General features: G+C 40.6%; 1 protein-coding gene and 1 long non-coding RNA gene across 11 annotated transcripts in view; one reads left to right on the top strand and one right to left on the bottom strand.

Annotated features, from left to right (window-relative positions):
- CC2D2A (coiled-coil and C2 domain containing 2A) overlaps positions 1-1497 on the top strand; it is a 150944-nt gene extending 149447 nt beyond the window's left edge. For 5 of the 9 annotated variants that reach the window (XM_027103318.1, XM_027103320.1, XM_027103319.1 and 2 more), the window contains one exon: positions 1145-1496. In XM_027103318.1, coding sequence (XP_026959119.1) covers positions 1145-1333 — 189 coding nt within the window. In that variant the 3' untranslated portion in view covers positions 1334-1496. Of the gene's footprint in view, positions 1-1144 lie in introns of all 9 variants that reach the window. The other 4 variants (XM_027103324.1, XM_027103322.1, XM_027103323.1 and 1 more) reach the window with 1 other exon arrangement.
- The window catches only part of LOC113618934 (uncharacterized), a 180923-nt gene extending 173400 nt beyond the window's left edge, over positions 1-7523 (bottom strand). The window contains exons 1-2 of one of the 2 annotated variants that reach the window (XR_003432203.1): positions 7474-7523; positions 4318-4453 (exon numbers count right to left, since the gene is read on the bottom strand). This is a non-coding gene — a long non-coding RNA (uncharacterized LOC113618934). Of the gene's footprint in view, positions 1-4317; positions 6926-7473 lie in introns of those variants that run through there. The other variant, XR_003432202.1, reaches the window with a different exon arrangement.
- Between the last annotated feature and the right edge of the window lie 5966 nt (positions 7524-13489).

Genomic DNA, 13489 nt, shown 5'->3' with positions numbered 1-13489 from the left:
AAGTTCAGATCTCAAGAATGAACCTACCATTAAAGAGCAAAATGCCTCTATAAAACCAAAACACCACCTTTTTTTGTAGGAGGGTCCTATGAAAAATAATATCTTTTATAAAATTGCAAGAGCATTAAATAAAAATGAAAATATCTGGCCAAATCATGTTAGACTCAACTGAGCATAAAGACGAAACCAACCATTCTTGGTCAGATTTTTTTTTAAAGGATATTTTATACTAATTGCTTTTCACTGCTAAGAAAAATTCTCATTAATAGGCTTTCTCTACTGCCTGTCAGTAGTGCTGTGTGTTCACATCCTTTATCTGGATCCTAAAACCTAGAAAGTAGTCTCAAACTAAAACAGTAAGCCTCACTGGCTAAACAGTATGAAATCAAGTTGTACATTTAATTCTACTCACTGACTAAAAATTACCTTTACCTTATAAGGCTCATTTTTCAGCTGGGATGTTTTCAATTCAAGTAACAGAAAACTTACTTCAAACAAGCTTGAACATTAACAACTTATGGGCTTATTTAGGTAAAAGTTAGGGGTGAGTAGCTATCAGGGCTATACCACATGTCTGCAAGTCTTCCCACTCTGCCCTCCTCCATGTGGTGGCATCACCCACAGGATGGCTTTTCTTGTGGTAGCAAATGGCTGGAATAGTTCCCAGCAGGACTCACATCTGCACACATATTGCTCTGAGCAGGACAGAGCATCTGCGTGCCACTATCCCTTTCAAGTTTCCTAGATTATACATTCTTTTCTGTAGATCAACACTGAGGCCAAGGGGATAGAAGGTATTAACTTAACCTAGGTGCCTGGAATTGCACGGGTTTCTATGCAAACTTGGGGCTATTAGGAAGAAAGAAGGAAACAGTGGAGAGTGGCTGGGTGACTAACAGGTGTCTTAAACACCAAGTCAGTATGTTAGCAACTAAAACAAAAATCGACATTTAGCCTCTCTCCATTTTCTATATTGCTAATATATAGCTGGACAGGAAAACAAAACTAAATAAATGACTTTAAGATCCAAAAGGAAGACTTCCTATTACGAATATTAAGAACTGTACGTACTTACTTAGGGAGAAAATACAGTGAAAACTTCACGTTCACTAATGACTAAAAATTTTATTTTGCTTTCCTTCAGTTCTCTGGATTTCCCCTTCACATGCCATACTCTGAAGTGAAGCCTTTAATTGAAGCTGTGTATAGCACTGGAGTACATAATACTGATGCGCCTAATGTTGAATTTGCTTTAGCTGTATATATCCACCCATATCCCAAAAATGTTTTGTCTGTTTGGATCTATGTTGCCTCCCTTATACGCAACAGATAATTTTTTCATTGTATGTTTTATATCATGTAAAAATGATAATTAAGATATGAGAATATTTTTTAAGTGCTCTTGATCAAAGGGAAGAAAATACTTAAAAATAATGAAATAAAATTATCATTTTCAAAATATGCAAAATAAGTTTTTATTTAGTAGTCTGCCTTGTCTCTGCCACTTTGACCCTAAATTCAACTGTGACAACTCAAGAGTTCCTGCTTACTCTATGAGCTTTATTCCTCTATGCTTTTGTACCTGCTCACCTCCTATCTAGAATGCTCTTCTTCTTTGCCAGTAAGACATCCCATGCTCTTAGACTGGAAGAATATTATTAAAATGGCCATACTACCCAAAGCAATCTATGGATTTAATGTGATCCCTATCAAATTACCCATGACATTTTTCATAGAACTAGAACAAATAATCCTAAAATTTATATGGAACCACAGAAGATCCAGAATTGCCAAAGCAATCCTGAGGAAACTGAACAAAGCAGGAGGTGTAATCCTCCCAGACTTCAGAAAATACTACAAAGCTACAGTAATCAAAACAGCATGGTAGGGGCTTCCCTGGTGGCGCAGTGGTTGAGAGTCCGCCTGCTGATGCAGGGGATATGGGTTCGTGCCCCGGTCCGGGAAGATCCCACATGCCGCGAAGCGGCTAGTCCTGTGAGCCGTGGCCGCTGAGCCTGCGCGTCCGGAGCCTGTGCTCCTCCACGGAAGAGGACACAACAGTGAGAGGCCCGCGTAACACACAAAAAAAAATAAAAAAATAGCTATTAAAAAAAAACAGCATGGTATTGGCACAAAAACAAGACACATAGATAGAATAGAGAGACCAGAAATAAACCCATACACCTATGGTCAATTGATCTTTGAAAAAGGAGACAAAAATATACAATGGAGAAAAGACAGTCTCTTCAGCAAGTGGATGCTGGGAAAGCTGGACAGCCACGTGTAAATCAATGAAGTTAGAACCCTCCCTCACACCATACACAAAAATAAACTCAAAATGGCTTAAAGACTTAAATGTAAGTCGTAATACCACAAAACTCCTGGAAAAGAACACAGGCAAAACATTCTCTGATAGAAATCACAGCAATTTTTTCTTAGATCAGTCGCCCAAGGCAAAAGAAATAAAATAATAAACAAATGGGGCGTAATCAAACTTATAAGATTCTGCACAGCAAAGGAAACCATAAACAAAACAAAATGACTACCTATGGACTGTAAGAAAACATCTGCAAATGGCGCAACCAACAAGGGCTTAATTTCCAAAATATACAAACAGCTCATACAACTCAATATCAAACAACACAATCAAAAAATGCGAAGACCTAAATAGACATTTCTCCAAAGACATGCAGATGGCCAACAGGCACACGAGATGCTCAATATCACTAATTATTAGAGAAATGCAAATCGAAACTACAATGAGATATCACCTCGCACCGGTCAGAATGGCCATCATCAAAAAGTCTACCAATAAATGCTGGAGAGGGTGTGGAGAAAATGGAACCCTCCTACACTGTTGGTGGGACTGTAAATTGGTACAGCCACTATGGAAAACAGTCGGGAGGTTCCTTAAAAAACTAAAAATAGAGTTACAATATGATCCAGCAATCCCACTCAATCCCCTGGGCATATACCCAGAAGAGACGAAAACTCTTAATTCAAAAAGATACATGCACACCAATGTTCACAGCAGCATTATTTACAATAGCCAAGACATGGAAGCAACCTAAGTGCCCACCAACAGAGGAATGGATAAAGAAGATGTGGTGTATATACATATACAATGGAATAATTACTCAGCCATAAAGGAGAATGAAATATTGCCATTTGCAACAACACAGATTGACCTAGAGATTATCATACTAAGTAAAAGACAAATATTATGTATCACCTATATGTGGAATCTCAAAATTAATACAAACGAATTTATTTACAAAACAGAAACAGGCTCACAGACACAGAAACCAAACTTATGGTTACCGAAGGGTAAGGTGGGGGAGGGATAAATTAGGAGTATGGGATTAACAGATATACACTACTATATATAAAACTGATGAAGAACAAAGACCTACTGTATAGCACAAGGAACTATATTCAGTATCTTGTAATAACCTATAATGTACTGTATTGTAATGTACCTGAAACTAACATAATATTGTAAATCAACTATATTTCAATTAAAAAAAGAGAGACAGACTTCTCTGGTGGCACAGTGGTTAAGAATATGCCTTTTAATGCAGGGGACGTGGGGTTCGATCCCTAGTCAGGGAACTAGATTCCACATGCATGCCGCTACTAAGAGTTTGCATGCCACAACTAAGGAGCCCACGAGCTGCAACTAAGGAGCCCACTGGCCGCAACTAAGAAGCCCACTGGCTGCAACCAAGAAGCACACGTGCTGCAACTAAAGGAGCTGGTGAGCCGTGACTAAGGAGCCCAAAAGCCACAACTAGGGAGTTTGCCTGTGGCAACTAAGACCTGGTGCAACCAAAAATAAAATTAAAAAAAAAGAGAGATAGGTAATTAGGGAGTTAATTAGATCATAAGGATACAGCCCTCAAGATGGGATTTAGTGCCCTTTAAGAAAAGACAGGAGAGAGCTTACTTCCCCTCTATGCCATGCATGGATACAATGAGAAGATGGCTGTCTACAAGCCAAAAAGAGTCTTCATTAGACAGTGGATCTGCCGAAACCTTGATTCTGGACTTACCAGGCTCTAGAACTGTGAGCACCGACACAGCTGTTGTTTAAGCCATCCAGCTTATGGTACTCTGTTACAACAGCCCAAACTGATGAAGCCAAAGTCAGATAATACTAAAAGGAATTAAAGGTACGTACTGACACGGAAAGATGTACACAAAATAGAAATATGTAAAACAGGATTTCTCAGTAGCGGCTCTATTGACATTCTGGACCAAGTAATTACTTGTTGCGAAGGTCTTTGTAGGATGTTTAACAGCATCCTTGGCACCTACCCACTAGCTGCCAGTTGCATTCTTCCCCTCTGCCAAGTTGTGACAACCAAGAATGTTTCCAGTCATTGCCAAATGTCTTCTATGGGATAAACTGCCTCCAGCTGAGAACCACTGATGTAGCTGGAATACAGTCTCACTTAAAAGCAAAACAAAACAAAAAACATAAAGACAGAAGAACCAAGTTAAGGAAATTTTACCTTTATTCCCTTATGCCTTTCCCTATCAAATTATGATTATGTGTTTACATGCCTCTGATATTTATACTATGAACCCTTCAAAGGAGAATTCAAGGTCTGACCCATAATAGTCATTACCAATATAGCAATATAGAGACAGTTGAGTGGTTAAGAGCATGAGCTTTGGAGAAATACTAGTTCTGCCACTTACTAGCTGGGTAATCCATGGGCAAGTTACTTAACCTCTCTGTTACTTAACTTTCCCCATATATAAGACTGGGATGATCACATTACCAACTTCATCACATTGTTGTACTGATTTTAAAAGTCAGTGTATTTAAAGTACTTAAAACACTATCCAGTACGTGGCACTTGATGTATGTCAGGTAACACAAGGCGTTTTACTTGTTGCCTCTTATTCTAAAAACAGTTTCAATATTTCATAAAATCCATCACAAAGCTCAATATAAATTTAAACCAAGTGTATATATTGTTTCATTAACCATTAACTATCCACAGAGGTGTGGCCAAGATGGTGGAATAGGAAGACACTGAGCTCACCTCCTGTCACAGGCTCAGGAAAATTACAACTCTTTACAGAGCAACCATCTATGAGAACAACTGGCAGAAAGATTTTCCACAACTAAAGATATAACGAAGGACCACAATGAGACGGCTAAGGGGGTCGGAGACACAGTAGGGTCAAGACCCACACCCCTGGGTAGATGACCCACAAATGGAAAGATAATCTCAATTACAGAGGTTCTCCCCAAGGAGCAAGGGGTCCAAGCCCCACATTGGGCTCCCCAGCCCAGGGGTCCTGCACCTGTAAGACGATCCCCTAGAATGTCTGGGTTTGAAGGCCAGTGGGGTTTGCATATGTGAGAGACAAGTGGGCTCCACTCTTAAAGGGTACACACAAAATCTCCATCACTCCAAGTCCCAATGAAGAAGCAGTAATCTGAAAGACATCTCGGTCAGACAAACTTGCTGATCCTGGAGAGACTCCCTGAGAGGTAGGAGGGAACTGGGACTCCCCACACAGACATAAACACTGGGGGCGCCATTTTGGGGAGCTCATTCTACCATTAGGACACTAATGGTGCTGGTAAGCACCATTCTGGAGTACTCTCTCTAGTCTATTAGTGCAGGGGGCTTAACAGCACACCTGGTATTGGACCACCACCACCACCAGGTACCCCCAGCCCCTGAAGCCAGCACCAGCGCCAGGACCCCCTGGAACATGCAGCTTGCCATCGTAGACTCAGCCACAACAACCAGTGAGCCAGCAGCCACCACACAAGGCAAGGCCCAGCAGCCAACTGAGCCAGGGGCCAGCCCCACCTACCACACACCCAAAGTAGTCAGCCCCACCACAACAGAAGGGCCCACACAGCCCACAAAGAGGACACCCCCAGAACATATAGCACTAGTGAGCAGAGGGGAGGGTGCTGCTGGGCCCCATTAAATGTCTCTGACAGAAGGCCACTTCTCCAAGATCATAAAAGCTAAGTGACCTACTAGTTACATAGAAATAAACAGAGAATTAGGCAAAATGAAGAGACAGAGGAATATGTTCCAAATGAAGAAAAAAGACAAAACCCCAGAAGAACAAACCAAAGTGGAAATGAGCAATTTAACCCATAAAGAATTCAAGATAATGATCATAAGATGCTCAACAAACTCAGGAGAAGAATAGATGAACACAGTGAGAAGTTTAACAGAAACTGTAGAGAAAAATAAACAGAGGTGAAGAATACAATAAAAATAAAAAATACACTAGAAGGAATCATCAGATTAAATACAGAGGAACAGTCAGTGAACTGGAAGACAGAGTAGTGGAAATACCAAACCTGAAAAGAAAAAGAATTTAAAAAAATGAGAAAGTTTAAGAACCTCTGAGACAACGTCAAGTGCACTAACATTCACATTATAGGGGTTCCAGAAGGAGAAGAGAAAGGGGCAGAGAACTTATTTGAAGAAATAATAGCTAAAAGCTTCACTAACCTGGGAAAAGAAACAGACATTCAGTTCCAGGAAACAGCGAGTCTCAAAGAATATGAACTCAAAGAGGTCCACACCAAGACACATTATAATTAAAATGGCAAAAAATTAAAGATAGAATATTAAAAGCAGCAAGAGAAAAACAGCTAGATACATACAAGGGACCTCCCATAAGACTATGAGCTGACTTTTCAGCAGAAACCCTGTAGGTCAGAAGGGAGAGAACTGATGGAAAAAAAAAAAACTTTAAACCAAGAATATTCTATCTGGCAAGACTATCCTTCAGATTTGAGGGAGAGATAAAGAGCTTTACAGATAAGCAAAAACTAGAAGACTTCAGTACCACTAAAACAACTTTACAAGAAATGTTAGGAGGCTTCCGGGAAGATGGCGGAGGAGTAGGACGCGGAGATCGCCTTCCTCCCCACAGATACACCAGAAATACATCTACACGTGGAGCAACTCCTGCAGAGCACCTACTGAACGCTGGCAGAAGACCTCAGACCTCCCTAAAGGCAAGAAAACCCCCAGGTACCTGGGTAGGGCAACAGAAAAAAAAATAAACAGAGACAAAAGGATAGGGACGGGACCTGCACCAGTGGGAGGGAGCCATGAAGGAGGAAAAGTTTCCATACACTAGGGAGCCCCTTCGCGGGCGGAGACTGCGGGTGGCTTAGGGGGAAAGCTTCAAAGCCGCGGAGGAGAGCACAGCAACGGGTGCGGAGGGCAAAGCGGAGAGATTCCCGCACAGAGGATTGGTGCTGACCGGCACTCACCAGCCTGAGAGGCTTATCTGCTCACCCGCTGGGGCGGGCGGGGCTGCGAGCTGAGGCTCGGGCTTCGGTCGGAGCGCCAGGAGAGAACTGGGGTTGGCGGCGTAAACACAGCCTGCAGGGCGTTAGTGCACCGCTGCTAGGCGGGAGGGAGTCCGGGGAAAAGTCTGGACCTGTCGAAGAGGCAAGAGACTTTTTCTTACCTCTTTGTTTCCTGGTGCGTGAGGAGAGGGGATTAAGAGCGCTGCTTAAAGGAGCTCCAGAAACGGGCGCGAGCCGCGGCTAACAGCGCGGACCCCAGAGACAGGCATGAGACGGTAAGACTGCTGCTGCCGCCACCAAGAAGCCTGTGTGCGAGCACAGGTCACTATCCACACACCCCCTTCCGGGGAGCCTCTGCAGCCCGCCACTCCCAGGGTCCCGTGATCCAGGAACAACTTCCCTGGGAGAACGCACGTTGCGCCTCAGGCTGGTGCAGCGTCACGCGCAGGCCCGCCCCGCACTCCGTGCCCCGCCCTCCCCGCCGGCCTGAGTGAGCCAGAGCCCCCGAATCAGCGGCTCCTTTAACCCCGTCCTGTCCGAGCGGAAAAACAGACGCCCTCCGGCGACCTACACGCAGAGGCAGGCCAAATCCAAAGCTGAGCCCCTGGAAGCTGTGAGAACAAAGAAGAGAAAGGGAAATCTCTCCCAGCAGCCTCAGAAGCAGCGGATTAAAGCTCCACAATCAACTTGATGTACCCTGCATCTGTGGAATACATGAATACACAACCAGTCATCCCAAATTGAGGAGGTGGACTTTGAGAGCAAGATTTATGATTTTTTCCCCTTTTCCTCTTTTTGTGTGTATGTATATGCTTCTGTGTGGGATTTTGTCTGTATAGCTTTATTTCCACCATTTGTCCTAGGGTTCTATCCGTCCGGTTTTTTTTGTTGTTGTTTTAAAATTTTTTTTCTTAATAATTACTTTTTAGTAACTTTATTTTACTTTATCTTCGTTCTTTCTTTCCTTCCTTCCCCCCTTTAGACAACGAATCATCCCAAATTGAGGTAGTGGACTTTGAGAGCAAGATTTACGATTTTTTCCCCTTTTCCTCTTTCTGAGTGTATGTGTATGCTTCTGTGTGAGATTTTGTCTGTATAGCTTTGCTTCCACCATTTGTCCTAGGGTTCTATCCATTCGTTTTTTTTCCTCTTAATAATCATTTTTTTAATTTTAATAATTTTATTATATTTTATCTTATTTTATTTTACTTTATCTTCTTTTTTTCCTTCCTTCCCTCCTTCCTTCCTCCCTCCCTCCGTCCTTTCTTTCTTTCTACTTCTACTAATTCTTTCTTTCTACTTTTTCTCCCTCTTATTCTGAGCCGTGTGGATGAAAGGCTCTTGGTGCTGCAGCCAGGAGTCAGTGCTGTGCCTCTGAGGTGAGAGAGCCAACTTCAGGACACTGGTCCACAAGAGACCGCCCAGCTCCACATAATATCAAACAGCGAAAATCTCCCAGAGATCTCCATCTCAACACCAGCACCCAGCTTCACTCAACGACCAGCAAGCTACAGTGCTGGACATCCTATGCCAAACAACTAGCAAGACAGGAACACAACCCCACCCATTAGCAGAGAGGCTGCCTAAAATTATAATAGGTCCACAGACACCCCAAAACACACCACCAGACGTGGACCTGCCCACCAGAAAGACAAGATCCAGCCTCATCCACCTGAACACAGGCACTAGTCCCCTCCACCAGGAAGCCTACAAAACCCACTGAACCCAACCTTAGCCACTGGGGAGAGACACCAAAAACAATGGGAAGAACCTGCAGCCTGCAAAAAGGAGACCCCACACACAGTAAGATAAGCAAAATGAGAAGACAGAAAAACACACAGCAGATGAAGGAACAAGATAAAAACCCACCAGACCTAACAAATGAAGAGGAAATAGGCAGTCTACCCGAAAAAGAATTCAGAATAATGACAGTAAAGATGATCCAAAATCTTGGAAATAGAATAGACAAAATGCAAGAAACATTTAACAAGGACCTAGAAGAACTAAAGATGAAACAAACAATGATGAACAACACAATAAATAAAATGAAATATACTCTAGATGGGATCAATAGCAGAATAACTGAGGCAGAAGAACGGATAAGTGACCTGGAAGATAAAATAGTGGAAATAACTACTGCAGAGCAGAATAAAGAAAAAAGAATGAAAAGAACTGAGGACAGTCTCAGAGACCTCTGGGACAACATTAAACGCACCAACATTCGAATTATAGGGGTTCCAGAAGAAGAAGAGAAAAAGAAAGGGACTGAGAAAATATTTGAAGAGATTATAGTTGAAAACCTCCCTAATATTGGAAAAGAAATAGTTAATCAAGTCCAGGAAGCAAAGAGAGTCCCATACAGGATAAATCCAAGGAGAAATACGCCAAGACACATATTAATCAAACTGTCAAAAATTAAATACAAAGAAAACATATTAAAAGCAGCAAGGGAAAAAAAACAAATAACACACAACGGAATCCCCGTAAGGTTAACAGCTGATCTTTCAGCAGAAACTCTGCAAGCCAGAAGGGACTGGCAGGACATATTTAAAGTGATGAAGGAGAAAACCTGAAACCAAGATTACTCTATCCAGCAAGGATGTCATTCAGATTTGATGGAGAAATTAAAACCGTTACAGACAAGCAAAAGCTGAGAGAGTTCAGCACCACCAAACCAGCTCTACAACAACTGCTAAAGGAATTTCTCTAGGCAAGAAACACAAGAGAAGGAAAAGACCTACAATAACGAACCCCAAACAATTAATGGGAATAGGAATATACATATCAATAATTACCTTAAATGTAAATGGACTAAATGCTCCCACCAAAAGACACAGATTGGCTGAATGGATACAAAAACAAGACCCATATATTTGCTGTCTACAAGAGACCCACTTAAGACCTAGAGATACATACAGACTGAAAGTAAGGGGATGAAAAAGATATTTCATGCAAATGGAAACCAAAAGAAAGCTGGAGTAGCAATGCTCATATCAGACAAAATAGACTTTAAAATAAAGACTATTAGAAGAGACAAAGAAGGACACTACATATTGATCAAGGGATCAATCCAAGAAGAAGATATAAAAATTGCAAATACTTATACACCCAACATAGGAGTACCGCACTACATAAGGCAAATGCTAACAGCCATAAAAGGGGAATTCAACAGTAACACATTCATAGTAGGAGACTTTAACACCCCACTTTCACCAATCGACAGATCATCCAAAATGAAAATAAATAAGGAAACACAAGCTTTAAATAATACATTCAACAAGATGGACTTAATAATTGATATTTATAGGACATTCCATAAAAAACAACAGAATACACATTTTTCTCAAGTGCTCATGGAAAATTCTCCAGGATAGATCATATCTTGGGTCACAAATCAAGCCTTGGTAAATTTAAGAAAATTGAAATTGTATCAAGTATCTTTTCTGACCACAACACTATGAGACTAGATATCAATTACAGGAAAAGATCTGTAAAAAATACAAACACATGGAGGCTAATCAATACACTACTTAATAACGAAGTGATCACTGAAGAAATCAAAGAGGAAATTAAAAAATACCTAGAAACAAATGACAATGGAGACACGACGACCCAAAATCTATGGGATGCAGCAAAAGCAGTTCTAAGAGGGAAGTTTATAGCAATAAAATCCTACCTTAAGACACAGGAAACATCTCGAATAAACAACCTAACCTTGCACCTAAAGCAATTAGAGAAAGAAGAACAAAAAAACCCCAAAGTTAGCAGAAGGAAAGAAATCATAAAAATCAGATCAGAAATAAATGAAAAAGAAATGAAGGAAATGATAGCAAAGATCTATAAAACTAAAAGCTGGTTCTTTGAGAAGATAAACAAAATTGGTAAACCATTAGCCAGACTCATTAAGAAAAAAAGGGAGAAGACTCAAACCAATAGAATTAGAAATGAAAAAGGAGAAGTAACAACTGACACTGCAGAAATACAAAAGATCATGAGAGATTACTACAAGCAACTCTATGCCAATAAAATGGACAACCTGGAAAAAATGGACAAATTCTTAGAAATGCACAACCTGCCAACACTGAATCAGGAAGAAATAGAAAATATGAACAGACGAATCACAAGCACTGAAATTGAAACTGTGATTAAAAATCTTCCAACAAACAAAAGTCCAGGACCAGATGGCTTCACAGGCGAGTTCTATCAAACATTTAGAGACAAGCAAACACCTATCCTTCTCAAACTCTTCCAAAATATAGCAGAGGGAGGAACACTCCCAAACTCATTCTACGAGGCCACCATCACCCTGATACCAAAACCAGACAAGGATGTCACAAAGAAAGAAAACTACAGGCCAATATCACCGATGAATATAGATGCAAAAATCCTCAACACAATACTAGCAAACAGAATCCAACAGCACAATCCACACCATGATCAAGTGGGGTTTAATCCCGGAATGCAAGGATTCTTCAATATACGCAAATCAATCAACGTGAAACACCATATTAACAAATTGAAGGAGAAAAACCATATGATCATCTCAATAGATGCAAAGGAAGCTTTCGACAAAAGTCAACACCCATTTATGATAAAAACCCTGCAGAAAGTAGGCATAGAGGGAACTTTCCTCAAAATAATAAAGGCCATATATGACAAACCCACAGCCAACATCGTCCTCAATGGTGAAAAACTGAAACCATTTCCACTAAGATCAGGAACAAGACAAGGTTGCCCACTCTCACCACTCTTATTCAACATAGTTCTGGAAGTTTTAGCCACAGCAATCAGAGAAGAAAAGGAAATAAAAGGAATCCAAATCGGAAAAGAAGTAAAGCTGTCACTGTCTGCAGATGACATGATACTATACGTAGAGAATCCTAAAGATGCTACCAGAAAACTACTAGAGCTAATCAATGAATTTGGTAAAGTAGCAGGATACAAAATTAATGCACAGAAATCTCTGGCATTCCTATACACTAATAATGAAAAATCTGAAAGTGAAATCAAGAAAACACTCCCATTTACCACTGCAACAAAAAGAATAAATATCTAGGAATAAACCTACCTAAGGAGAAAAAAGACCTATATGCAGAAAATTATAAGACACTGATGAAAGAAATTAAAGATGATAAAATAGATGGAGAGATATACCATGTTCTTGGATTGGAAGAATCAACGTTGTGAAAATGACTCTACTACCCAAAGCAATCTACAGATTCAATGCAATCCCTATCAAACTACCACTGGCATTTTTCACAGAACTAGAACAAAAAATTTCACAATTTGTATGGAAACACAAAAGACCCTGAATAGCCAAAGCAATCTTGAGAACAAAAAAAGGAGCTGGAGGAATCAGGCTCCCTGACTTCAGACTATACTACAAAGCTACAGTAATCAAGACAGTATGGTACTGGCACAAAAACAGAAAGATCAATGGAACAGGATAGAAAGCCCAGAGATAAACCCACGCACATATGGTCACCTTATCTTTGATAAAGGAGGCAGGAATGTACAGTGGAGAAAGGACAGCCTCTTCAGTAAATGGTGCTGGGAAAACTGGACAGGTACATGTAAAAGGAAGAGATTAGACCACTCCCTAGCACCATACACAAAAATAAGCTCAAAATGGATTAAAGACCTAAATGTAAGGCCAGAAACTATCAAACGCTTAGAGGAAAACACAGGCAGGATACTCTATGACATAAATCACAGCAAGATCCTTTTTGACCCACCTCCTAGAAAAATGGAAATAAAAACAAAAATAAACAAATGGGACCTAATGAAACTTCAAAGCTTTTGCACAGCAAAGGAAACCCTAAACAAGACAAAAAGACAACCCTCAGAATGGGAGAAAATATTTGCAAATGAAGCAACTGACAAAGGATTAATCTCCAAAATTTATAAGCAGCTCATGCAGCTTAATAACAAAAAAACAAACAACCCAATCCAAAAATGGGCAGAAGACCTAAATAGACATTTCTCCAAAGAAGATATACAGACTGAGAACAAACATATGAAAGAATGCTCAACATCACTAATCATTAGAGAAATGCAAATCAAACTACAATGATATCATCTCACACCAGTCAGAATGGCCATCATCAAAAAATTTAGAAACAATAAATGCTGGAGAGGGTGCGTAGAAAAGGGAACCCTCTTGCACTGTTGGTGGGA

This window comes from Aethalodelphis obliquidens, unplaced genomic scaffold (genome assembly GCF_003676395.1).
Source record: "Aethalodelphis obliquidens isolate GAN/ISIS:26980383/991018 unplaced genomic scaffold, ASM367639v1 scaffold6, whole genome shotgun sequence".
Classification (NCBI taxonomy): Eukaryota; Metazoa; Chordata; class Mammalia; order Artiodactyla; family Delphinidae; genus Aethalodelphis; species Aethalodelphis obliquidens.
This window is presented reverse-complemented; position numbering and strand designations above follow the sequence as displayed.